Raw genomic sequence first — 25874 nt, forward strand, 5'->3', positions numbered from 1 at the left:
GGGTTCAATCACTTGCCCCAGGGGATGGGGCTGGAACCCCAGGGCTCTGTTCTGTCCTCCTTAGGGCCTGAGTGCGCTGTTCCTCTCTCAGGCTGCGGAATGGGACCCTGAGTGCTCCTGCCAGCCCCAGGAAGATCGGAGCATCTGAGAAGGCAGCCTGTGAGTGCCGCTCAGACTGAGGACAGGGCCGAGGCTTTCTAAGGTGTGTGGGGCCGGCCATAGCCCATATCCCTGTGACAACCACACACAATCTATCCATGCTCCCCCACTGCCAGCAGAACCTGGATTTTGTTCAGGGTGAAAATCAGTCTCAGCCCCAGGGAAGGATTACGACGGTTTACACAAATCCATGTCCCTTTGCCAGAAACTCAGCTTCAGGGTCAGGTGGGGCCCAGGGAGGAGCTGCAGGTGCACTGGGCCTGGTGCCCATGGAGAAGAGCCAAGGCTGCCTTTAGCTCCGCAAGTTCTGGAGCCCCTGGCTCCACGGTCCCCCTGGCAGCCCCCCGTCCCCACCCAGGCCTCACCCAGGCCCACCTTTTCAAGCAGTGCATTCTGCCAGAGGCGGAAGATGAGGAGGAAGCATCGATCACGGGCCCCGAAGGAAGTGAAGAAATGCTGTGAGGGAAGAGAGGTGTGAGCAGGTGCGGGAGAGGCCAGGACAGTGGTGGGAGGCACCACCCTCATCTGCACTGACGCCACATCTTTGTCCCCGGGAATCCATTAATTCACCCCTGCATTATCCCACAAAACACCTGTCCTGCGCCCAGCCCTGTGCTGGACAATGCCAGAATCACAGGGATGAAGAGACAGCACCTGGACCTGTACTCAGAGCTCCTAGTCCAGGGAGGAGACTGACGCATCTCCAGACAGGGTCAGCCCAGAGGGGCTGGGCTATGATGCGGAAGCCCAGGGAACTTGCCCAGCCTCCTTTGCCACTAAGAATAGTCAGTTGATTTTTTTTTTTTTTTCTTTTTTTTCTGAGACAGGGTCTGGCTTTGTCACCCAGGCTGGAATGCAGTGACGTGATCACAGTGCACTGCAGCCTCAACCTTCTGGGCTCAAGCCATCTTCCATCTCAGCCTGAGTGAGTAGCTGGGACTACAGGTGCGTGCCACCACCCCTGGTTATTTATTTTTATTTATTTATTTATTTTAAGATGGAGTTTCACTCTGTCACCCAGGCTGGAATGCAGTGGAGTGATCTCGGCTCACTGCAACCTCCACCTCCCAGGTTCAAGCGATTCTCCTGCCTCAGCCTCCTGAGTAACTGGGACTACAGGCATGTGCCACCACACCCGGCTAATTTTTGTATTTTTATTAGAGATGGGGTTTCACCGTTTTAGCCAGGGCTAGTCTCTATGTCCTGACCTCGTGATCTGCCCACCTCGGCCTCCCAAAGTGCTGGGATTACAGGTGTGAGCCACCCCGCCCGGCAATTTTGTTGTCGTTGTTGTTGAGACGGAGTCTCACTATGTTGTCTAGGCTGGCCTCAACCTCCTGGGCTCAAGGAATCCCACCTCAGCCTCCCCAAACTGCTGGGATTACAGGCATGAGCCACTGCACCTGGCCAGATCCACTTTCAACCAACACAACACAAAGGGAAGTCTGCAGGGAAGCATCCCCATGCCTGCCCCTCCTTGTTGCACTGCAGGTGAGAAAGCCATCTTGCAACCAACGGACACAAGGCCGCAATGACAGGGACAGGACACAGCATCAGGGGACACTTAGGAGGGGAGGGGCGGCTGAGGCACCACATACATGGAAGAGGTTTACTATTTCTGCTGTTCCTGAGCAACTGTGTGAGGTGATGGGTTTCGGGGAAAGAGAAGAGAGGCTGGTGCAGGGATCAGGTCAGGGGTGATGGGAGCCTAGCCAGGAGAAGAGAGAGAGGGGACAGCTCGGAGGGAACTCAGGGTGCAGAACAAACGGGCTCTGCATGGTTGGGGGAGGTGGCCTGCTGAGATGAGGGACTGTGTGGTCCCATCACTGGCTCCTCTGTCACCTTCTCGCTCTCCGTGCAGATCTGGATGGCGTTGGGGATCAGCTTAGCCGTCTTTTCCTTCTTCAGACACGTCACTTCCTTCAGCTGGATGGAGATCTGAGGACAGCAGGAGGGTCAGTAGGAGCAGGGTGGGGCTTGGCCTCGGTGGCCTCCGCCCCCGCACCCTGCGCAGCCGTGGGCTCACCGTGGTCTCCCAGCGGAAGATGTTGCTGTAGAAGCAGATCCAGTTCTCGGAGAGGTAGAGGCGGCCCTGCAGCAGGATCTCACGCTGCAGGGCGCAGGAGTAATCTGAGAGTAGCCGGGGACAGACAGGAAGACACCCGAGTCACGGGGCTGTGCCAGCGCCCGAGGGCCGGTGGAGAGTCGTAGGGCCGGGCTAGGAGCTGTGACCAGGGGTACAGGACTCACCCACGATGAGGCGTTCTGCTTCGGGGAGTTTGCTAAACAGTTTCCGAAAGTCCTCGTTACGTTGCTTGTAAGTGGGGCTCAGCATCTGGGAGAAGTTTGGGAGGTGAGAATCTGAACGGGGGTTCACACTCCCAATTCTGCCCCACAAAGCTCCCAGAACCCCCTCAGTCTCTTAAGTCCCTGATGGGTTCCAGTGCACGCAACACACGAGTAACCACAATGGCAGCTGCCAATTACAGATTTCCTATGCAAGCCAGGCCCTGTACCAAGCACCCGCCAGCATCACTGACTCATTCCACGTTCCCTTCAGACTTGTAAGGTGGGGCTGTTTCTCAAGGACAGGGAGAGGCCCAGAGAGGTTAAGTAACTCATCCAAGGTCACACAGCACATAATTAATGGCACAGAATGTGACCCTAGCTCTGCACCCACTCAGTCTCAGCACACACTCCTTGACTGCTGCAGCCTGGGGCTCCCGGCCCCGCACCCCGTCCTCCCAGCCCGCCAGCAAGCCCTTTGCCCAGAAACTTACACTGTACCAGCTCTGCATCTTCTGCAAGGGAAAGAAGAGAAGTCAGGACGAACCCCCAGATCACCCGACAGTCCCCCTGCCCAGCCCTCTCCCCACCCAACCTGGGCTTGCACCAACCTTGCTGTTGCGGATGAAGTTCCGGCTGCCTAGGCTCTGGGTGCTGGGAGTCCCGGGCACCCCACCCTTCTCTGAGGAGCTGTCTGACCCCTTCTCCACCATGGTGCCTGGTTCTGGCTCAGGTGGGGGCCGGCTTGGGGGCAGGAGCTGCAGCCGCTTGCGGAGCGATGGGGAGCTGCTTGGCGTGCTCCGGCCAGAGTGGGGTGTGGTGCTGGGGGCAGGAAGAGGAGCGTTACTGGGAGAAACAGGCTGGGGTTCCAGGACAGGCCTATTTTCAGAGGCCCACTCATCAGCCCGCTGATCCTCGAATACACACGCATCCACCCAGTCATCCTGTTCCTCTTCCCAGCAGTGAGACTCAGAACACGCTCCTTAACATCTCCGTGCTACAGTTACTTCATCAGTCATCCAGGGACGATAAATACATGGCCTCATCTGGTTGTTTGGGGCTTACACAAATCAGGACATGTAAAGCACTTCCTTTATTATTATTATTTTATTTATTTATTTATTTATTTATTTATTGAGACGGAGTTTCACTCTTGTTACCCAGGCTGGAGTGGAATGGCGTGATCTCGGCTCACCGCAACCTCCGCCTCCTGGGTTCAAGCAATTCTCCTGCCTCAGCCTCCTGAGTAGCTGGGATTACAGGCACGCGCCACTATGCCCAGCTAATTTTTGTATTTTTAGTAGAGACGGGGTTTCACCATGTTGACCAGGATGGTCTCAATCTCTTGACCTCGTGATCCACCCGCCTCGGCCTCCCAAAGTGCTGGGATTACAGGCTTGAGCCACCGCGCCCAGCGTATTTTACCTTTCTTGTTTTTTTGCAACGGAGTCTTGCTCTGTCACCCAAACCAGAGTGAAGTGGCGTGATCTCGGCTTACTGCAACCTCCACCTCCTGGGTTCAACTGATTCTCCTGCCTCACCCTCCTGAGTAGCTAGGACTACAGGCTCCTGCCACCATGCTAGGCTAACTTTTGTATTTTTAGTAGCTGGGGTTTCACCATGTTGGCCAGGCTGGTCTCGAACTCTTGACCTCGAGATCTGCCCACCTCGGCTTTCCAAGTGCTGGGATTACAGGCACGAGCCACTGTGCCAGGCCTACTTTAATTTTTTTTTGAGGTGAGGTCTCCCCAAGTTGCCCAAGCTGGTCTCAAAATCCTGGCCTCAAGCGATCCTCCAGCCTCAGCCTCCCAAAGTGCTGGGATTACAAGCATGAGCCACCATGCCCAGCCTATGTAAAGTAATTCTAACAGCTCTCAATGACATCTGCTACTTTTTTTTTTTTTTTTTGAGACAGAATTTCACTCTTATTACCCAGGCTGGAGTGCAATGGCGCGATCTCGGCTCACTGCAACCTCCGCCTCCTGGGTTCAGGCAATTCTCCTGCCTCAGCCTCCTGAGTAGCTGGGATTACAGGCACGCGCCACCATGCCCAGCTAATTTTTTTTGTATTTTTAGTAGAGACGGGGTTTCACCATGTTGACCAGGATGGTCTCGATCTCTTGACCTCGTGATCCACCCGCCTCGGCCTCCCAAAGTGCTGGGATTACAGGCTTGAGCCACCGCGCCTGGCCCATCTGCTACTTTTTATTTAAGTTTTTATTTTTTTGAGATGGAGTCTTGCTCTGACGCCCAGGCTGGAGTGTAGTGGTGTGATCTCAGCTCACTGTAACCTTCACCTCCCAGGTTCAAGTGATTCTCCTGCCTCAGCCTCCAGAGTAGCTGGGACTACAGGCTTGAACCACCACGCCCAGCTAACTTTAGATGGTGTTTTACCATGTTGGCCAGGCTGGTCTCAAACTCCTGACCTCAAGTGATCTGCTCACCTTGGCCTCCCGAAGTGATGGGACTGACTACAGGCGTGAGTCACCGCACCTGGCCTACACCTGCTATTTTAAAAATTAACTTAGTATTTCAAACAACAAATATTTATTGAACAGCGACTTTCCACTCAGTTGTTGGAGCTAAAACCCTGAGCATCTTTCTTAATTTCTTTATTTTCCTCATCTCTCATTTCAAAATCTATTTCCATTGTTTGTTTGTTTATTTATTTATTTATTTATTTATTTATTTATTTTGAGACAGAGTTTCGCTCTTGTTACCCAGGCTGGAGTGCAATGGCGTGATCTCGGCCCACCACAAGCTCCGCTTCCTGGGTTCAAGCAATTCTCCTGCCTCAGCCTCCCCAGTAGCTGGGACTACAGGCGTGAGCCACCATGCCCAGCTAATTTTTTGTGTTTTTAGTAGAGACGGGGTCTCACCATGTTGACCAGGATGGTCTCGATCTCTTGACCTCGTGATCCACCCGCCTCAGCCTCCCAAAGTGCTGGGATTACAGGCATGAGCCACCACGCCCGGCTCCATTGTTTATTTTTATTTTTAGAGACAGGGTCTCGCTCTGTCACCCAGGCTGGAGTGAAGTGGTACAATCACGGCTCACTGCAGCCTTGAGTTCCTGGGCTCAAGTGATCCTCCTGCTTCAGCCTCCTGGGTAGCTAGGACTACAGGCGGACACCATTGCATCACTTTTTTTTTATTTTAAAATATTTTTTGTAGAGATGTGGTCTAGCTACATTGCCCAGGCTGTTCTCAAATTCCTGGCCTCAAGTGATCCTCCCACCTCAGACGCTACCAAAGCACTGGGATTACAGGTGTGAGCCACTGCTCCCGGCCCTACTTCATTTATTTATTTGTTTGTTTATTTTGTACCCAGGCTGGAGTGCAGTGGCGTGATCTCAGCTCACTGCAACCTCCGCCTCCCAGGTCCCAGTTCAAGCGATTCTCCTGCCTCAGTCTCCCAAGTAGCTGGGATTACAGGCACGCACCACCATGCCCAGCTAATTCTTATATTTTTAGTAGAGATGGGGTTTCACCATGTTGGCCAGGCTGGTCTTGAACTCCTGACCTCGTGATCTGCCTGCCTCAGCCTCCCAAAGTGCTGGGATTACAGGAGTGAGTCACTGCACCCAGCCTATTTCCATTATTTTTATTATACCAATTTCTCCCTGCTTCAGCCTCGATTACCTTCATCACCTCCAGCCTGGACATCCCAGCAGCCTCCTCCCTGGTGTCCTACAATCAGAGGGGTCTGTGACCACCTGAGTCAGGTCCGAGCCCTGCCCTGGTTGCACCTCACTCCAGGTAAAAGGAAAGACCTCACCTTGGTGTGGTGATTTGGCCCTGGCACCTCTCTGACCTCATGTCCTCCTTCTCCCTGTCCTCCCTCTACTCCGGCCATCCCAGCCTCATTTTGTCCCTAAGCTGTCCAACCTTATTCCCAGGCTAAGGCCTCTACACTTAGAGTCCCTCCACCTGAATGTCCTTCCACAGCCCCAGCATCCCCGGCTCTGTCCCCTTCAGCTCAAATGCTCTCCTTCCCTATCACCCAGCCTGAGGCAGGCACCTCCATCGCCACACCCCAGACTATCCGAAGTGCCCTGCTTGTCTGTTTGCCCAGACTGTGACTTTCAGGAGGTCTTGGTTACCACCGGATCCCTAGAGCCCAAAACTGTACATGGCACATAGCGAATGCTCACTAAACACCAGGAACTAAATGAAGAATCTGCCCACTGGCTGGAGCTGGCATGAGCAGAGCCCACCGGACACGGCCCGTGGCCTTGGCAAATGAGCTTTCTGGTGGGGAGGCAGGCACTGAGCAAACAGGACACTCCCAAGTTGACTGTGCAAACACCAACTCTAATAAGGACTGTGGAGATGGCGTCGGGAACTTGAAAAGGACATTCTTTGTTGACTCCGTATCAGGCTCCATGTGATTAACTGTATTATTTCTCAAGCTGGTGCCTTTGATATGATTAACCATCCCTGCTTCACAGAGGAGGAAACTGGCTCAAAGCGGTGACCCACTTGCCATAGGATACAGGCCTGGTTTATTTCGTTTTTCTTTCTTTTCTGGAGACAAAGTCTCATGCTGTCACTCAGACTGGAGTGCAGTGGCATGATCTCAGTTCACTGCAACCTCCACCTCCCAGGTTCAAGCGATTCTCCTGCCTCAGCCTCCCGAGTTGCTGGGATTACAGGTGCACACCACCATGCCCGGCTAATTTTTCGTATTTTAGTAGAGATGGGGTTTCACCATGTTGCTCAGGCTAGTCTCAAACTCCTGAGCTCAGGCAATCTACCTACCTCAGCCTCCCAAAGTGCTAGGAGATTACAGGCATGAGCCACTGTGCCTGGCCACGGGCCTGTTTATTTCAAGGCAGAATTCCCACTTGGGGAACTTGATCTATTCTAGGGTACAGGTGGTATTCCCTCCACCACTTGAGGCAACTCAAAATTGTCTCTCTTACTTCCAAGCCTTAACATATACCATTCCCTCTGTCCAGACCACAGATCTTTGCCTAGCAAATCCTCGTGTGTCCTTCAGGACTTCGGCCCACGCGTGACCCCACAGTTCCCTAGGTAGCCCACCCCAGACTACTCTGGTCTGTCGCCATCTGATGACAAGTCCAAGTCCCTCACGGGTCTTCAGACTCCCTGATGGCAAGCCTGGGGGTCCCCTTGGTCACTGCTCTGTCCCCAGCACAGTGCAGGGCAGGATGCAGGGTAGGCATTCACGTAAATTCACTTGTAAAATAAATTTGTGGAATAAAACAAATGAATAAAATAATTAAATAACCCGTGCCCTAGGCCACCGCCTTTCCCCTGGGCCATTTCAGCACCCATCTCTCTGGTCTCCCTGTTCCTGTCCCTGCCCCCACCTGCAGCTGGAGGGAGCCTGGGATCACCTGAGCCCGCCAGGACCCTCCTGGCTGGTCCCTCTCTGCCCTCATCAGCCCTGCAATCCCTCTCCCAGCTCCGGCCTTGGCCGGTACCTCTGCTCAAGATGCCCTTTCTCCAAGACATCCACAACCACAGGGCTCCCCCACTTCCGTTGGGTCTCTGCTCAGTGGACACCTTGGCCACCTCCCTATTTAACACCCCTACCCCACCCTCCCGATCCCCCTCCCCATTCTCTTTCTTCGAAGCACATCTCCCTGCTGCTTCCTGGGACCTTAAGTATTCCCCCCTAGTTTTTATCCTTCTCCCCCATCCCCAGGATGGGTGTCCCTATCACCCAGAGTGGGGCCTGGCACACAGGAGGCGTTCCATGAGCACTTGCCACTGGGGATGTGGGTGATCGGCCCTTCTCCCCCACCCCTCATGGAACTTGGGTTCCAGCAGGTGCATGGCTCCTTGGACCAGCAGGTCTCGGAGGCAGCAGCCTGGGGTGTGGGCCCCACAATCCAAGGAGCTTCCAGGCAAGTGCTGCCGCTTCCTTTTCGTGTGACCCTGACCCAGTGTCTGAACCCTCCTGTGCCTCAGTTTCCTCTTGGGTATGATGGGAATAACAGTGTCCACCTCTTAGGGTTGCACGAAGGAGTAGGTGAGGTGAGATCCGCAAAGCCCAGGACCTGGAGGGTACCTGGTTTGACGGTACTGCTTTCCCTCCCACAGGGATGGGCGGACTAAAATGGAGTGTACAGCCCAGTGTACCGCTGTCCACGACACTCTGCTGGCCCTGAAGGGGACCTCGCAAGCACCTACACCTGGTGTTAGGAGCCTCCATGACTGACCTCCAACTCCAGCCTTTCACCTCTAAATACTGTGCACCTGCCAAAAGGAAGTGAGCAAAGCCGATACAAGCCTCTGCCTGCAGGGACCTGACGCTGTAACAGGGAAACACAGACCGTCAGTAAGAAAACAAGTTAGCAGGGATGGCGACCTCAGACACTGGTGAATGCCATAAAGCAGTGCTGCTCAGTGTGGGACCCAGAGAACAGCAGGCAGGACTTGGAAGGCGTCTGAAAGGCAGATGCCAGGACCCACTCCCAACCTGAGTCAGAACCGGGGTGGGGCCAGAGATTCTGATACACGTTCACGTTTGAGGACCACGCAGATAAAGATGGGACAACCAGGGGGGCAGAGATGGTTTCCTTCTTTTAAACATCTTTTTAGAGCCAGGGTTACACTCAGGCTGTCGCCCAGGCTGCAGTACAGTGGTGAAATCATGGCTAACTGCAGCTCCGAACCCCTGGGCTCAAGCAATTCTCAAGCCTCAGCCTCCAGGTCACTCCAGGCTCGAACTCTGGGGCTCAAGTGATCCCCCAACCTTAGCTTCCCAGGTAACTGGGACTACAGTCTCGCACCACCATGCCTAGCTGATTTTTAATTTTTTTTTTTTTTTGGTAGAAATGGGGTCTTGCTATGTTGCCCAGGCTGGTCTCAAACTCCTGAACTCAAACGATCCTCCCACTTCGGCCTCCCAAAGTGCTGGGATCACAGGCATAAGCCACTGTGCCCAGCCAACTTCTTTAGTAAGAGTCAGCAAAGGGGCTGGGCGCGGTGGCTCAAGCCTGTAATCCCAGCACTTTGGGAGGCTGAGGCGGGTAGATCATGAGGTCGAGAGATCGAGACCATCCTGGTCAACATGGTGAAACCCCGTCTCTACTAAAAATACAAAAAATTAGCTGGGCATGGTGGCACGTGCCTGTAATCCCAGCTACTCAGGAGGCTGAGGCAGGAGAATTGCTTGAACCCAGGAGGCGGAGGTTGCAGTGAGCCGAGATCGCGCCATTGCACTCCAGCCTGGGTAACAAGAGTGAAACTCCGTCTCAAAAAAAAAAAAAAAAAAAAAAAAAAAGAGTAAGCAAAAGCCTCCCTGAACACGGCCCCGATTTGAGCCCTGAGGACAAAGAACAGATGTGGCAAAGGCTTGAAGAAGATGGTTCCAGGTGCAGAACGTCAAGTTCAGGGACAGGACTGAGTCTGGCAGGTCTGAGCAAGAGGGAGGTGGCCAGTGGGGCTGAGGAGCAGCAGAGCTGCACAGGCCTGGGGGCCTCAGGCAGGAGTCTGGTAAGCAACAGGGACCACATCCTCCCAAGCCTGCTCTTCTCAGCCCTCTAGCCTGAAACACAGACCTGCCCTACTTTCCCAGCACCCACACGTCTAGGGGCAGGACCTGGCGGCAGGAAGCCTGAGGAGAGAGGCTCAAGACAGCAGACAGGGCAAGGACCACACCCCAGTTTTTGTTCCTGGGCTGGGCAAAGAGGAAGTGCTCAAGGGTGGGCCCTGGGGCTGCCCAACCAGGCTAGCTGAAGGCAGAGTGAAGGGAGGAGCACGGAGGACTGTTATGGGGTGGGGAGACTCAGAAGTGACGCAGTTTTGCTACTGCAGACACCTGACCTTCAACTTCCCAGGTCCCCACGGCCCTGAGCTGCCTCTGGGCAGAAAAGGGCAGATGCATCCACAGGTGTGCAGAAAAGGGAAACTCAATGAGAGTCACACAGTAGGGGTCAGGGACAAACTGCATTTCCCCACGATTGCAAGGAGTCTCTTTCCTCTCTGTCATATGTACGCACACGCACAGAGCAACAGCATCACAGGAATGCTACAGTCAGAGAGCCACAGAGTAATCACACACACACACACACACACACCCCTGCAGATTGCTAGTCTGCTACAGTCACATGGCAATTTCCCAGAAAAGTTAGCCAGACGCATTCGTGCACGCAGACACAGGGCAGTCCTGGATAAATTATATTCACACACATAGCCACGAGGAAATCTCAGCAAACAGCCAAAGACAAGTAACATTCACAGTCACAGAGAGAACCATACTGTGAAAGACTGGTCCCAAAGAACCCCAGATGACATATACACAGTCCCAGGTAAACCAGGTCCCATGATCGGCCAACACATCCCGACTCAGTGTCCCTGTGCTCGCACAGGGCTCACCATCTGGTGGGGAAGGCAGAGCAAAGGCTACTTCCTAACAAGGGGCTGGGCGCAGTGGCTGACACCTGTAATCCCAGCACTCTGGGAGGCCGAGGCGGGCACATCACTTGAGGTCGGGAGTTCAAGACCAGTCTAACCAACATGGTGAAATGCCATCTCTACTAAAAATACAAAAATTAGCCAGGTGTGGTGGCGCACACTGTAATCCCAGCCACTTAGGAGGCTGAGGCAGGAGAATTGCTTGAACACGGGAGGTGGAGGTTGCAGTGAGCTGAAATCACACCACTGCACTCCAGCCTGGGCAACAGAGCAAGACTGCTTCTTAAAAAAAAAAAAAAAAAAAAAAAAACATAAATAAAAAATAAAGTGGCAAGGGGTGGAAGGTATCAGTAGCTGTGGCTGGGGGGAGCCCCGATGCTCACACAGCCAAGCAGGACTTAGGAATAATGCAGTCGAGGGGGGCGTGGATCTCCAGGGCACACTGGCCAGGCAGCGGAATAATGTGTGGCACATGCTTTACTAACTGTAACAGATGGACAACGTCAGTCACCATTTTTGCCTCCAGAGTAAGCTAGGTACTCCTAGAGTCTTCGGAGGGAGGGTCCCAGGCCCACAGAGAGCCACAAGGGGTCTCACACTGTTCGCACACACACAAAACCACAGAGGACTGAGCTGTACAAAGAGAAGCCTGGGCACCACTCAACACTGTCACAAACGGATACACAAAGGAATGTTCACACAAAGATGGAATCGGATGTAAGTTACAGCCACACCCATAGAGCCCTAGACACACAACAATGTCACAAATGGACACACACAGGTAACTTACAGTGACACAGAGTTAAATGAGAGTTTCAAGCCGGGCACGGTGGCTCACACCTGTAATCCCAGCACTTTGGAAGGCTGAGGTGGGTGGATCATCTGAGGTCAGGAGTTCAAGATCAGCCTGGACAACATGGTGAAACCCTTTCTCTACTAAAAGTACAAAAAATTAGCCGGGCGTGGTGATGGGTGCCTGTAATCCAGCTATTCAGGAGGCTGAGGCGGGAGAATGTCTTGAACCTGGGAGGCAGAGGTTGCAGTGAGTTGAGACAGTACCACTGCACTCCAGCTTGGGTGACAGAGCCAGACTCTTGTCTCAAAAAAAAGCGTTTCAGAGCTGAATTACAGGCATATGTAGGCACAGAGGGTCATGGCAGAACCCATAGAGTCCCAGGCACACTTGTACACACACCACTAAGTCACAATGAGATGCACACTGGTAACTTACAGGCGATGTTTGGAGCCACAGATGAAATTAGTGGGTAAAACACACACAGCCCAAGGAGGTTGCTACACACAATAGCTCCAGACACGTGTACACACACTTCCAACGTCACACTCAGAAACACAGGGGTAATTTATATTTGCACAGAGAGCCACAGATGGAATGAGACACACGACACCACACAACCAGCAGCTCACAGCCACAGACTTGGAGCCTAGAAACACACAGGTAACTTACAGTAACACACAGAGCAACGGTCGGAATTAATGGTAAGTTAGGGAACCCCGTCAGAGGCCCAAAGCTGCTGCAGGCTAGCAGCCCCAGACACACATACACACACTTGCAAGACAATTCACATGCGCCCACCTGGACCGGAAGGGGAGTAAGAAGTCAATTCTGAGAACACAGGAGCCCCCGTCCCCCATTAGGCAAGCAGGCGGTCTGGGGAGATGCAGGAAGCCCCCACCCCGGCAGCCGCGAGACCCGAGACAGCCACGGACGGTGGGAGGGGGTCCAGCCGGGAGGGGGCTACTCCCGACGCGCCCAGGGCTCCGCGGCCTGCGGGCCTGGGCTGGTCCCGAGCCTCCCTCCATCCCAGGCCCGAGCCCTGGTTCGGCCTCTCACTCACCCCTCACCTCCCGGCCAAGGGGGTGTCAGGCCTGGAGCCCTTCCCTGCCAGATGAGCCCGGGGGCTCCTAGCCAAACCACGAAACCCAGCGCGTTGCGGGTCGGCAGTGGCGACCCAGACCTGGGGCCCTGACCCGCGCCCGCGCCCCACCCCCGAGCTGCACCCCTTGCCCGGGGACCCTCCTGCCCCGCCCCCACCCCGATCGCCCCGGCCCGGGCCACGTGCAGAGGCCCCCAACTTCCGCAGCCGCCGCGCTCCCCCACCTCCCGAGCCCGCGGCGCCCTCTCCCTCCGGCGGCCTCCCCAGCGCCCCTGGTTCCCGAGCACCGGCCGCCCGGTCCTTACTCGAACATGGATGCGGCGCGGCGGGCGCGCCCCGGGCGCAGGGCAGGGCAGGGCAGGGCAGGGCAGGGCTGCGCGGGGCGTCCCCGCAAGGCACCAGCCTGGCCTTCCGCGGCCGCCGCCCCCACCAGACCCAGCCGCCCGCACAAAAGGCCGGAGCCGCCGGAGGCCGCCGCGGCGTCAGCGACACCCCCTTCCTGCCCCCGCCCCGCCGCGTCACGGCGCCGCCCCCCGCCCGGGAGAGAAGGCGGGGAGGGGCTGCCGAGGCCTAAAAGGAGGGAGAGGCGGGGGAGAGAGGGGCTGGACAGAGAAGGGGCAAGAGAGGGGCAGAGAGACAGAGCAGGAGACATAGAGACTTTATTAAAACCAAACACCGTGGAGGCAGCTGCAGGCTGGGGAGCCCCCTCCCCTCGTACCCCGAAAAGGGTCCCCAGCAACTACTATGCCCCAGGCCGGGAGCTCCTGAACCCCCCAGGGAGGAACCTGAGAGCCTGGTGGGGAGGACTGGAGATTCTGGGACACCTAGGTGTGTGTATGGGGGAGGGGACCCGAAGCTGGCGGGAAGTGGTGGGGCCGGTTGGCCGCCTCCTCCTTTCCCCTCCCAGTTTCTGAGCCCGAGTTCCTGGTCCCAAGAGGTCCCGTGCCTCCATTTCTAGGGGCTTCCCAGTCCCGGTTAACCAGGCCAAGTACGAAGTCAGAATCCAGCCTCCCTGGCTGTTATCTGTGCGGAGACCTTGGGCTCATCACCCCAGTGCTGGGGGTCCCACTGACTCGGTGGTAAGGGCTTTCCCCCCGGGGACAGCGCAGGAACGGGCAAAATCAGTCCTTTTACGGAAGGAGAAGCCCGGCCTCTAAGATGGGAAGTGACTTGCTGGGGTCAGCCGGCAAGTAGGCGGCAGAGTTGGATTCTATCCTGCCCTGACTCGGTAACCTGCATCCCCCACTCTGCCAGAGGTCAGACTCAGATGGTGTCCTGGACTCCCGGCCCAACCACACAGAAATGGGAGTCCCACCTCACAGCTCCGGGGCCAGGGCTCCCCAGCCCTCTCCAGGGTAGGCTGTCCCTGCCTCTTTTGAAAAAATCTCCCTTCCCATCCCCTGACATCAACCCTTTCCTTCCTCCTGCAAAAGAACCCCAACTGACTTCTCCATTTTGGTGAATGGCAGACCCAGAACTTCAGAACTTTCTTGACCCTCTCCTTTCCTTCACACCCACATCCAATCTGTCACAAACCCTGTGGGCTCCACGTATAAAATCAAATCGCTCCAGATTCTAAACTCTTCTTCCTCCACTGCCTACACCCTGGCCCAGCCTCCATCCTCTCCTGCCTGGACATTTCAGCAGTCTCCTGCCTGATCTCCCCACTCCCATCTCTAACCCCACAGTCTGTTCTCACCTGCAGCCAGAGAGAGCCTGGGCCCACCTGAGTCAGGTAACGACCCTCCTGGCTCAGAGCCCTGCCCTGGCTGCACCTCACTCCAGGTAAAAGCAAAGTCCTCACCTTGGCACCCAAGGCCCCTGTCAGCTCCCTGACTTCAGCTCGTCTCCTCCTGGCTCACACCCTCCATCCAGCCTTCCCGCTGTTCTAACTCACCAGGCACCTTCCTGCCTCCTACCCCGACGTTGCACCAGCTATTCCCTCTGCAGGAACAGCTACCTAAACATCTTCACATACAATAAACATTAATTTTGCTCTTTTACAACTTTTATGGCTGTGGTCACCATGTGCGTGTTCTCCTGTATCTTACTTTTTTCTTTTTTTGAGATGGAGTCTCATTCTGTTGCCTAGGCTGGAGTGCAATGGCTCAATCTTGGCTCACTGCAGCCTCTGCCTCCTAGGTTCAAGTAATTCTCCTGCCCCAGCTTCCGAAGTAGCTGGGATTACAGGCATGCGACACCATGTCCCGCTAATTTTTGTATTTTTAATAGAGATGGGATTTCGCTATGTTGGCCAGGCTGGTCTCGAACTCCTGACTTCAGGTGATCCACCTGCCTTGGCCTCCCAACGTGCTGGGATTACAGGCATGAGCCAGTGTACCTGACCCCTGTGCACTTTTCTATCCTTTTGCTACATCAGGAGGCACCTACCAACAATATCGCCTATTATCCAGTATCTTTTAAAAGAGATACACAATTAGCCTCCCTCTGTTTCATTTGCAGCTTGCTGTCCCCCATCATGATTGTTTCTGCAATTTCTCCACATCCATGCACAAAGCTCCGCTTCATAAACTTTAACTCTTATCGAGTGTCCCTTGTTGGAAGAAACAACAGTGGCTACTTCTTCTATTCAAGGTCAGTAGAGTTCTTTCCTCTTTCCCCTGTGGTGGCCCCGAACCTCCCATTTCCTGTCTCCTTGTACCAGAGGTAGTGTTTCTTTGCAGTTTTGTTTAAACTTTCTTTTTGTCTTTGTTTCTTCTTCTTTTTTTTTTTCTTTTGCCTGTAATCTACAGCAGGAAATACCTTTCACATGGGCTTCCAGCAAGCACTTAAAAATATACATAATGCCACGGAAATTGCAAGAAACCACACTTAACCCTCATTAGGCCTCACCCATGGTGTTATTTGCAATTCATTTTATTTTTATTTGGATAAAGAAGTGCTGATTGTAACTGGGCACTACGGCTCACAATCCCAGCACTTTGGGAGGCTGAGGAGGGTGCATCACCTGAGCTCAGGAGTTCAAGACCAGCCTGGGCAACAGGATCAGACTTCATCTCTACCAAAAATACAAAAAAACATAGACAGGCGTGGTGGTGCGCATCTGTGGTCCCAGCCACTGGGTGGAAGGGGGAGCAATGGAGGTTGCAGTGAGCCGAGATCATGTCACTGCACTTCAGCCTGGGTGACAGAGAGAGAGATGCTGTCTCAGAAAGAAAAAAAAAAAGTGCTGATTGCAATTCACTATATTAGTTTTATGGCCCTTAAATGGATCTTGACCCACAGTTTGAAAAACACTGGGTAGGTCCCCCTCCACCCCTCTGCTCTTTTTTTTTTTGATATGGAGTCTCGCTCTGTCACCCAGCCTGGAGTGCAGTGGCGTGATCTTGGCTCACTGCAACCTCTGCCTCTCGGGTTCAAGTGATTCTCCCATCTCAGCCTCCTGAGTAGCTGGGATTACAGGCATGCACCACCATGCCAGGCTAATTTTTATATTTTTAGTAGAGACAGGGTTTCACCATCTTGGCCAGGCTGGTCTCAAACTCGTGACCTCATGTGATTCACTGGCCTCGGCCTCACAAAGTGCTGGGATTACAAATGTGAGCCACCGTACCTGGTCTTTTGTTTTTTTTTTTTTTCTTTTTGAGACAGAGTCTTGCTCTGTCTCCCAAGCTGGAGTGCAATGGCGCAATCTCAGCTCACTGCAACCTCTGTCTCCCGGGTTCAAGCTAACCTCCTGCCCTAGCCTACTAAGTAGCTGAGATTACAGGTGCCTGCCACCATCGCCAGCTAATTCTGTTTTTTGTTTTTTTTTTTTTGAGACGGAGTTTCGCTCATTACCCAGGCTGGAGTGCAATGGCGCGATCTCGGCTCACCGCAACCTCTGCCTCCTGGGTTCAGGCAATTCTCCTGCCTCAGCCTCCTGAGTAGCTGGGATTACAGGCACGCGCCACTATGCCCAGCTAATTTTTTGTATTTTTAGTAGAGACGGGGTTTCACCATGTTGACCAGGATGGTCTCGATCTTGTGACCTTGTGATTCACCCGCCTCGGCCTCCCAAAGTGCTGGGATTACAGGCTTGAGCCACCGCGCCCGGCCTGCTAATTCTGTATTTTTAACTGAGATGGGGTTTCACCATGTTGACCAGGCTGGTCTCAAACTGGTGACCTCAGGTGATCCACCTGCTTCAGCCTCCCAAAGTGCTGCGATTATAGGCGTGAGCCACTGTGCCCAACTTCCCCTTTGCTCTTACTAGGCAGAGCTCAGCTGAGCTCACTCAATGTACACCCTCAATTGCCTTTTGTTTGTGCATCTGTTTCGTGGCTTTGAGTCAGGCCTCTGTGGGGCTAAGGTTGTGCTCCGACCAGCAGCCGCAAGGAACCCACCCTTGACAGAGAAAACAAAAACCCTCCCTAGACAGAGAGACTCTCTTTCCCCTCCCACTGTCCAGGTCTGACCTGTCCTGGAACAGACTCTGCGGATCTGGAGTCCTCAGCTGCGGCCGGCGTCGGGGGATCGGGCTGCAGGTGGGGGACTCCCCATCACTGGATGGCGTTATGTGAATGATGGGCACCTCCAGGAGCTTCCAGGACTCAGAGGCCAGGCCCTGGCCCCTGTCACCCTGTGGCTGCTGCTTCCACTGCCCAGCTGGGAGGTCAGGTGAGCCCTGGGGACTACCTTGTGCCACCATGGTCTCCCAAGGGGTCAGGTGCAGGACCTCATCCATGGGGAGGGTCTGGAACAGCGGCGTGGTCTCTGGGGGAGAAAAAAAGAGAGGTGAGGGGTAGAGCTTCTGCTTAAGCCCCTTACCACCTTCCCCCGTGGCTCCACTAAGAGAAATGAGCTATGATTAAGAGTATAGGTGGGGGCCAGGTGCAGTGGCTCAGAGAACTGTAATCCCAGTCCTCTGAGAGGCTGAGGCAGAAGGATCACTTGAAGCCAAAAGTTTGAGACCAGTCTGGGCAGCATAGCAAGACCCCATCTCTACAAAAAGTTTAAAATTAGCTAGACATGGTGGCACATCTCTATAGTCCCGGCTACTCAGGAGACTGAGGCAGTAGGATCACATGAGAATCTCAGAATTTGAAGCTACAGTGAGCTATGATGGTTCCACTGCACGCCAGCCTGGGCAATGGATGAGACCCTGTCTCTATAAAAAGCCAAAAATTAGCTGGGCATAATGGCACACGCCTATAGTCCCAGCTACTCAGGAGGCTGAAACTGTAGGATCGCATGAGCCCAGGAACTGGAAGCTACAGTGAGCTGTGATTGCCATTATACTCTGACCTGGGCAACAGAGTGAGACCTTGTCTCAGCAAAGAACAACAACAAAACGCATGATCTGGGAGTCCGGAGAGTTCTGGGTGGGAGTACCACCTCTGCTAACCTCCTTCCCTTATGACCCCAAGCCTGTTTCCTCTTTTGGAAACTGGAGATCCCGATAGGACCCGGTACGGTGGCTGGGCAGTATCTGGAGGGCTCTGACATGCAAGGCCGTAGGCCAGGGTCCCAACACAGTAAGTGCCCGGTTAATCCCATTTGCCTGTGGCTGGAACTGAGATTTACTGAACCACATAGCTCCTATCTCATCTGTGGGGGTCCTGGCCTATTTTTTCGGAGAACTCTGGGCGTTCTTGGTCCCCACTCCTGCCCCATGTCCCTTCCACACACAGGGTCAGGAAGGAGCCAGGACTCAGTGGGCACCAGAGGCCTGGGCCTGGGTAATAGCTGGCCGGACAGACAGAGAGGCAGAATCGGGATTCCCCTTCCCTGTTTGCTTAGCATCTGCCCCTCCCAAGACAAACAAAGGGAGGTGGCCGGCTAGGCCCTCCTGGGCCTGGGAGGAAGCCAGGCCAGTTTCTGCGCTGCAGCTGTGATGCTAGAGGCTGCCTGGGTCTTGGGGGGGCCAGACCAGAGTCTCCCTGTCCTCATGACAGGGGCTTCTTGGCACCCAGCTCAAGGAATAGGGAAGGAGGACTTTTGGGGACCAGAGAGGGTCTCCCCTGGCTTGGGAAAGATCTTGACCCCTACTGGCCAGGCCTGGATCTTCTCAGGCACCCAATGCCCCTACCTTATAGGGTCCTCCTCCTTCTGTCCACAGAGGGTTCAGACTTGCAGGGAAGGACGGTAAGCCAGGCCCTTCCTTTCCCCTAGGAGTCCCAGCTGGGCCAGAGGGTCATGACCTTGCAGGCTGGAATAGCCATGACCATGTCCGGCTGGAGTCGTGTTACTCTCCGGCCAGCTGTCCTGGGAGAAAGGACAGAGTGGGGATGGAGGTGGGGTGCTCATGCCAAGGAGGAGGCAGAAGGAGCCCCCCTCATCCTTCCCTTCTTGGCCGCACAGGGAGGAAAGGCTACCCACCCAAGGCCTCTTGTGGTCCATCAATCACGTTGGCCCGTGGCCAGCCACAGTGTAGCACCTCCAACTGCATTGCAGCTCGAGTCCCTAGACAGAGAGGCCCCCTTTCTAGTCCCACCGCCCAGGTCACATCTGTCTTGGGACAGACTCTGCAGGTCTGGAGTCCTCAGCCACTGCAAGCGTTGCTCCTCCAAGTTCAGAAATCACCCCCACATGGGCAAATCCCAATTCCAGTCCTCACCTTCCCCAATTGCCCTTAGAACCCCTGACCCTGGGAGATGCTGCTTCTTCCTGGACGGCTCCCTTGGCTTCTGGGCCACAGGTTCCTCTCCTCCCACCTCATGCAGCTCCATCTCGCCCCCTGCATGACTCCCGCTCCTCGCCCTGGTCCGTAAAAGCTGGCATTACCCGGGCCGGGCGCGGTGGCTCACGCCTGTAATCCCAGCACTTTGGGAGGCCGAGGCGGGTGGATCACGAGGTCAAGAGATCGAGACCATCCTGGTCAACATGGTGAAACCCCGTCTCTACCAAAAATACAAAAAATTAGCTGGGCATGCCTGTAATCCCAGCTACTCAGGAGGCTGAGGCAGGAGAATTACCTGAACCCAGGAGGTGGAGGTTGCGGTGAGCAGAGATCGCGCCATTGCACTCCAGCCTGGGTAACAAGAGCGAAACTCTTGTCTTTAAAAAAAAAAAAAAAAAAAGCTGGCATTACCCACGGCTGAGGTCTGGGCACTTTTCTCTTATTTTTCCAGTTTTTTTTTTTTTCCTTTGAAATGGAGTCTTGCTTTGTTGCCCAGGCTGGAGTGCAATGGTGCAATCTCAGCTCACTGCAACCTCTGCCACCCAGGTTCAAGTGATTCTCTGGCCTCAGCCTCCCAAGTAGCTGGGATTACAGGTGCGTGCCACCACACTCGACTAATTTTTGTATTTTTTTAGTAGAGATGGGGTTTCACCATGTTGGCCAGGCTGGTCTCAAACTCCTGACCTCAAGTGATTCACCAACCTCGGCCTCCCAAAGTGCTGGGATTACAGACATGAGCTACCATGCCTAGCCATTTTCCAGTTTTATTATATGAGAATTGACACATAGCAAAGGATGTCTGTATCATAGATGTGGGTTATAATGTATGACAATAAAATATTATAAGATGTGGGGTGTATAACAATAAAACAGCCCCCTAACTCCATTCACCAACTCAGTCTGAGAACCAGCACATTATCAGGGAGTACCCCTGTGACTATCTTGGGCCCCTACCTATCCCACTTTTGTCTCCCTTCCAGAAGTCTCCCTTGCCCTTTGTTTGACAGTTAACATTCCCTTACGTTTTTATTTTTTATTTATTTATTTATTTATTAGAGACAGGGTCTCACTCTATCTCCCAGGCTGCAATCATAGCTCATTGCAGCCTCCAACTCCTGGACTCAAGCAGTCCTCCTGCCTCAACCTCCTGAGTAGGTGGGACTACAGGTGTGTGCCGCCACACTTGGCAAAATTTTTAAATTTTTGGTAGAGATCAGGACTCCTGTTTTGCCCAGGCTGGTCTCCAACTCCTAGGTGCAAGTGATTCTCCTGCTTCAGCTTCCCAAAGTGCTGGGATTACAGGCACACACCACCACACTTGGCTAATTTTTTAAACATTTTGTAGAGGTGGGGTTTTGCCATGTTGCCGAGGCTGCTCTTGAACTCCTGGGCTCAAACGATTCTCCTGCCTCAGCCTCCCAAAGCGCTGGGATTACAGGCATGCACCACCACACCTGGCTACTTTATTATTATTATTATTATTATTATTATTATTGTTATTATTATTATTTGTAGAGATGGGGTTTTGCCATATTGCCCAGGCTCATCTTAAACTCCTGGGCTCAAGTGATCCTCCTGCCTCAGCCTCCCAAAATACTGAGATTACAGGCATGAGCCACCATGCCCGGCCCGTTCTCTTACATCTTTAATAGTTATTATCACACTGGTATGCATCTCTAAACAATATAATTTTTAGCTTTCCTTGCTTTTGAGCTTTTAAAAATAAAATCCTACCACATGTCATCTTCCATGACTTGCTTTTCTCACTCATGTTATTCCTGAGATTCATCCATATGGCTGCAGGTTAACTACACTTCACTAACTACATTAGTGAAAACAGACCAATTTGAAAATTTTTTCAAAAAAAATTCATCAATTTTTGCTGTTCATATTAGTCTGTTTGCACATTGCTATAAAGACATACCTGAAACTGGGTAATTTATTAAACAAAAAAAGAGGTTAAGAGATTTAATAGCCGGGCGTGGTGGCTCACGCCTGTAATCCCAGCACTTTGGGAGGCTGAGGCGGGTGGATCACGAGGTCAAGAGATCGAGATCATCCTGGTCAACATGGTGAAACCTCGTCTCTACTAAAAATACAAAAAATTAGCTGGGCATGGTGGTGCGTGCCTGTAATCCCAGCTACTCAGGAGGCTGAGGCAGGAGCATCACGTGAACCCAGGAGGCGGAGGTTGCAGTGAGCCGAAATCGCGCCATTGCACTCCAGCCTGGGTAACAAGAGTGAAACTCCGTCTCAAAAAAAAAAAAAAAAAAAAAAGCCGGGCGCGGTGGCTCAAGCCTGTAATCCCAGCACTTTGGGAGGCCGAGGTGGGTGGATCACGAGGTCGAGAGTTCGAGACCATCCTGGTCGACATGGTGAAACCCCGACTCTACTAAAAATACAAAAAATCAGCTGGGCATGGTGGCGTGTGCCTGTAATCCCAGCTACTCAGGAGGCTGAGGCAGGAGAATTGCCTGAACCCAGGAGGCGGAGGTTGCGGTGAGCCGAGATCACGCCATTGCACTCCAGCCTGGGTAACGAGCGAAACTCCGTCTCAAAAAAAAAAAAAGAGATTTAATCAACTCACAGTTCCCCATGGCTGGGGAGACCTCAGGAAACTTACAGTCATGGCGGAAGGGGAAGTGGAAGGAGGCATGTCTTAACATGGTGGCAGGTGAGAGGGAGTGCATGTTACCTATCATTTATAAAACCATCAGGTCTCGTGAAAATTCACTCACTGTCATGAGAACAGCCCCCATAATCTAATCATTTCCCACCAGGCCTCTCCCTAAGCACCTAGAGATTACAATTCAAGAGGAGATTTGGGTGGGGTCACAAAGCCTCACCATATCACTGGTGCAGGATATTCCACTGTGGAAACACATCACAGTTCATTTATCCATTTTTCCTGCCCATGGACACTGGGTTGTTTCCGGTTCTGTGCTATGATGAACAGAGCGGTCATGAATGCTCCTGGGTAAGTCAGGGGCCCACTGATAGTCCAACCACCCCTTCCTCATGTGTGTGGGTCTGTCTCTGAGTGCCCAGGTTGGTTCTGTGGATCTGTTGTCTAGCCCTAACTTTGTAAGGCATTGCTTATAGCCAGGTGTGGTGGGTCACACCTGTAATCTCAGCACTTTGGGAGGCCAAGGTAGGAGGATCACTTGAGGCCAGGAGTTCAAGAACAGTCTGGGCAACATGGAGAAACCTCATCTCTACAGAATGCTAAAAAATTAGCAGGCCATGGTGGCGAATGCCTGTGATCCCAGCTACTTGGGAGGCTGAGGTGGGAGGATTGCTTGAGGCCAGGAGCTTAAGGCTGCAGTGAGCTGTGTTCCCACCACTGCACCCCAGCCTGGGTGACAGAATGAGATACTGTCTCAAAAAACAAAACGAAACCAAAACATACACAAAAAAACTGTGGTAAAATATGCATATAACAAAATTTACCGTCTTAACCTTTCTTAAATGGTTAAGTTCAGTAGTACTTAAATAGTGCAGTTCAGTAGTACATAGTACATTCACACTGTTGTGTAAACATTAAACATTTAGGTGGTTTTTTGTTTTGTTTTTATGGAGTCTCGCTCTGTTGCCCAGGCTGGAGTGCAGTGGCATGATCTTGGCTCACTGCAACCTCCACCTTCCAGGTTCAAGCCATTCTCTTGCCTCAGCCTTACAAATAGCTGGGATTACAGGTGCCCGCCACTACGCCTGGATAATTGTTGTATTTTTAGTAGACACCATGTTGACCAGGCTGGTCTCAAACTCATGGCCTCAAGGGATCCACCCACCTCGGCCTCCCAAAGTGCTGATATTACCGGAGTGAGCCACTGCGCCCGGCCCTTTTGCTTTTCTGTAGAGTTTTACTATTTGAGAGCATATTCCCAAACACTTTAGTTTTGCTGGTTTCTGAACATCATACAAGTACACTTAGAATTCTTTTGTTTAGGCTCTTTTTTTTTTTTTTTTTGAAACAGGGTTTTGCCCTGTTGCTCAGACTGGAGTGCAGTGGCACAATCACAGCTCACTGCATCCTTGAACTCCTGGACTCAAGCAATCCTCCGACCTCAGCCTGTCAAGTATCTGGTGTGCACCACTACACCTGCGTAATTTTTGTATTTTGTTGTGAAGACTGGCCTTGCTATGTTGCCTAGGCTAGCCTTGAACTCCTGGGCTCAAGCAATCCTCCCACCTCAGTCTCCCAAAGATTACTGGTGTGAGCCACCGTGCCCAACCCAGCTTCTCTGATTTACCATTATGGTTGTGAATCATCCACCTTATTGTGTATGGCTAAACTTTGTTCATTTTTACTGTTGTGTAGCATTCTACCTATGAAATAAATTGTGACTAAATACCATTATTTATTTAATTATTTAACATTGGTGGATATTTGAGGACTTCCCATTTTGGACTAGGTTCATTGTGTCATTATGCACCATAGCCAAGACATGGAAACAGCTTAAGTGTCCACCAGCGATGAATGGGTAAAGACACTTGATATACAATACAACAGAATACTGTGCAGCTTCAAAAAGGAGGAGACGCTGCCACTTGGATGAATCTGGAGGACGTTATGCTGAGTGAACTAAGCCAGACACAGAAGGACAAATACTGCGTGATCTCACTTATATGTGGAACCTGAAAAAAGTCTAATACATAGAAACAGAGAATAGAATGGTGGTTGCTAGGCTCTGTGCTATGGCTCACACCTGTTGCAGTGGAGCAGTCTCAGCTCACTGCAGCTTCTGCCTCGAGGTTCAAGCGATTCTCCTGTCTCAGCTCCCCAAGTAGCTGGGATTATAGGAGTGCGCCACCACACCTGCCTGATTTTTATATTTTTGTTAGAGACGAGGTTTCACCATGCTGGCCAGGCTAGTCTGGAACTCCTGACCTCAAGTGATCCACCCACCTCAGCCTCCGAAAGTGCCAGGATTATAGACATGCACCCCACGCCTGGCCAGAAATGGAATCTCAAGCAGACCAGGGCTACCTAAGAACAACTCCATGTTTTCTTATCCAAAGAACCCTGTGGATTGAAACCGTCTCCCTCCTATTCTATTGCCTCTGCCTTTCTCAAATTCAGAGAAATAACAGGATCAGGGGACCACCCACTGGGAGTACCAGCTGGTGTGGGTTGATGAGTTGGATGGTCCAGATCTTGTGCTGTTTCTACAGCATTTTTCCAATGGGAAAAGCTGATGCACAGATAAGGTGTGTGCAGACCTTAACATCTCCCACTACTTTGCAGATGCTCAACAGAGTGTGAGCTTGTGTATCTCTGACAAACAATAAAGAATAATGTGATCTTTGCGCTCCCCAGATACATGAAGATTTGTTGGCGGTATCTGTCTGTTTCTGATGAACTACGACTTCAGGTTTGCCCTTAAACATGCCCACTTGGGTCTGGTACATTTTGACATCTTATCAAATCTCACCCACATTCTCTATAATAACTAATGTTTCTTCCCCAAGTATGACTGGTTTTGACCCAATCCCTTCCCACAGTTTCCACTCTGGAAAGTCCCTAACCTTTGATGTCCTACCCTCAATGCTTTGTTGACAGCCTGGGGGTTCTCCCTTTGGGCTGAAAAAAGTCTAATACATAGAAACAGAATAGAATGGTAGTTGCTAGGCTCTGTGCTATGGCTCACACCTGTTGCAGTGGAGCAGTCTCAGCTCACTGCAGCTTCTGCCTCGAGGTTCAAGCGATTCTCCTGTCTCAGCTCCCCAGGTAGCTGGGATTATAGGAGTGCGCCACCACACCTGGCTGATTTTTGTATTTTTGTTAGAGACGAGGTTTCACCATGCTGGCCAGGCTAGTCTGGAACTCCTGACCTCAAGTGATCCACCCGCCTCAGCCTCCCAAAGTGCCAGGATTACAGACGTGCACCCTACGCCTAGAGGGAACCCCATTTCTGTAAAACTGATGTGCTCCTATGTGCTAATCAGATGTCCATGTCGCAAACCATGCAGGTCCCTCCCAGCCACCTGAGTCATGCTGGGGCCTCTGCTGCTCATGAACTTCCGCTTTGTCTTTCTGGTATCTTGGATCAAATTGCTGCTGGGACTACAGTATGTGCCACCACAACTGGCTAATATTTTTACTTTTCATTTTTTGTAGAGATGGGGGTCTCGCTATGTTGCCTAGGCTCGTCTCAAACACCTGGCCACAAGTGATCCTCCTGCTTTGGCCTCCCAAAATGCTGGGATTACAGGTATGAGCCATTTGCTCCCAGCCAGTATTCCATATTTTAATCTGAGTGGTGATGGCATTTATATAAAATATTAATTATACTATGCATTTAAGATTTATGTACTTTGCTGCATGTATGTTATAAAATTTAACTTGTCATTAATGTTATTTATTTTAAGCTCAATGACATGTACAATTTCATGTACAGAAAACTCAATCAGTTGAAAATAAAATTTTTTTTTTTTTTTTTTTTGAGACGGAGTTTCACTCTTGTAACCCAGGCTGGAGTGCAATGGCGCAATCTCGGCTCACCGCAACCTCCGCCTCC

At 52.4% G+C, this 25874-nt stretch overlaps 1 protein-coding gene and 1 long non-coding RNA gene across 6 annotated transcripts in view; one reads left to right on the forward strand and one right to left on the reverse strand.

Annotated features, from left to right (window-relative positions):
- GRAMD1A (GRAM domain containing 1A) overlaps positions 1–25874 on the reverse strand; it is a 41549-nt gene that overhangs the window by 14886 nt on the left and 789 nt on the right. For 3 of the 5 annotated variants that reach the window (XM_074386557.1, XM_074386558.1, XM_074386559.1), the window contains exons 2-8: positions 17150–17447; positions 3057–3267; positions 2940–2960; positions 2410–2494; positions 2186–2289; positions 2002–2097; positions 535–615 (exon numbers count right to left, since the gene is read on the reverse strand). In XM_074386557.1, the coding sequence (XP_074242658.1) occupies positions 535–615; positions 2002–2097; positions 2186–2289; positions 2410–2494; positions 2940–2960; positions 3057–3267; positions 17150–17418 (867 nt within the window). In that variant the 5' untranslated portion in view covers positions 17419–17447. Of the gene's footprint in view, positions 1–534; positions 616–2001; positions 2098–2185; positions 2290–2409; positions 2495–2939; positions 2961–3056; positions 3268–13036; positions 13233–17149; positions 17448–25874 lie in introns of those variants that run through there. The other 2 variants (XM_010347893.3, XM_074386560.1) reach the window with 1 other exon arrangement.
- Positions 13839–17448, forward strand: LOC141581287 (uncharacterized). Its single transcript, XR_012513873.1, has 3 exons — positions 13839–14086; positions 15195–15326; positions 17143–17448. It is a non-coding gene; the product is annotated as an uncharacterized LOC141581287 (long non-coding RNA).

The sequence above is a fragment of the Saimiri boliviensis genome, chromosome 14, assembly GCF_048565385.1.
Source record: "Saimiri boliviensis isolate mSaiBol1 chromosome 14, mSaiBol1.pri, whole genome shotgun sequence".
Lineage (NCBI taxonomy): Eukaryota > Metazoa > Chordata > Mammalia > Primates > Cebidae > Saimiri > Saimiri boliviensis.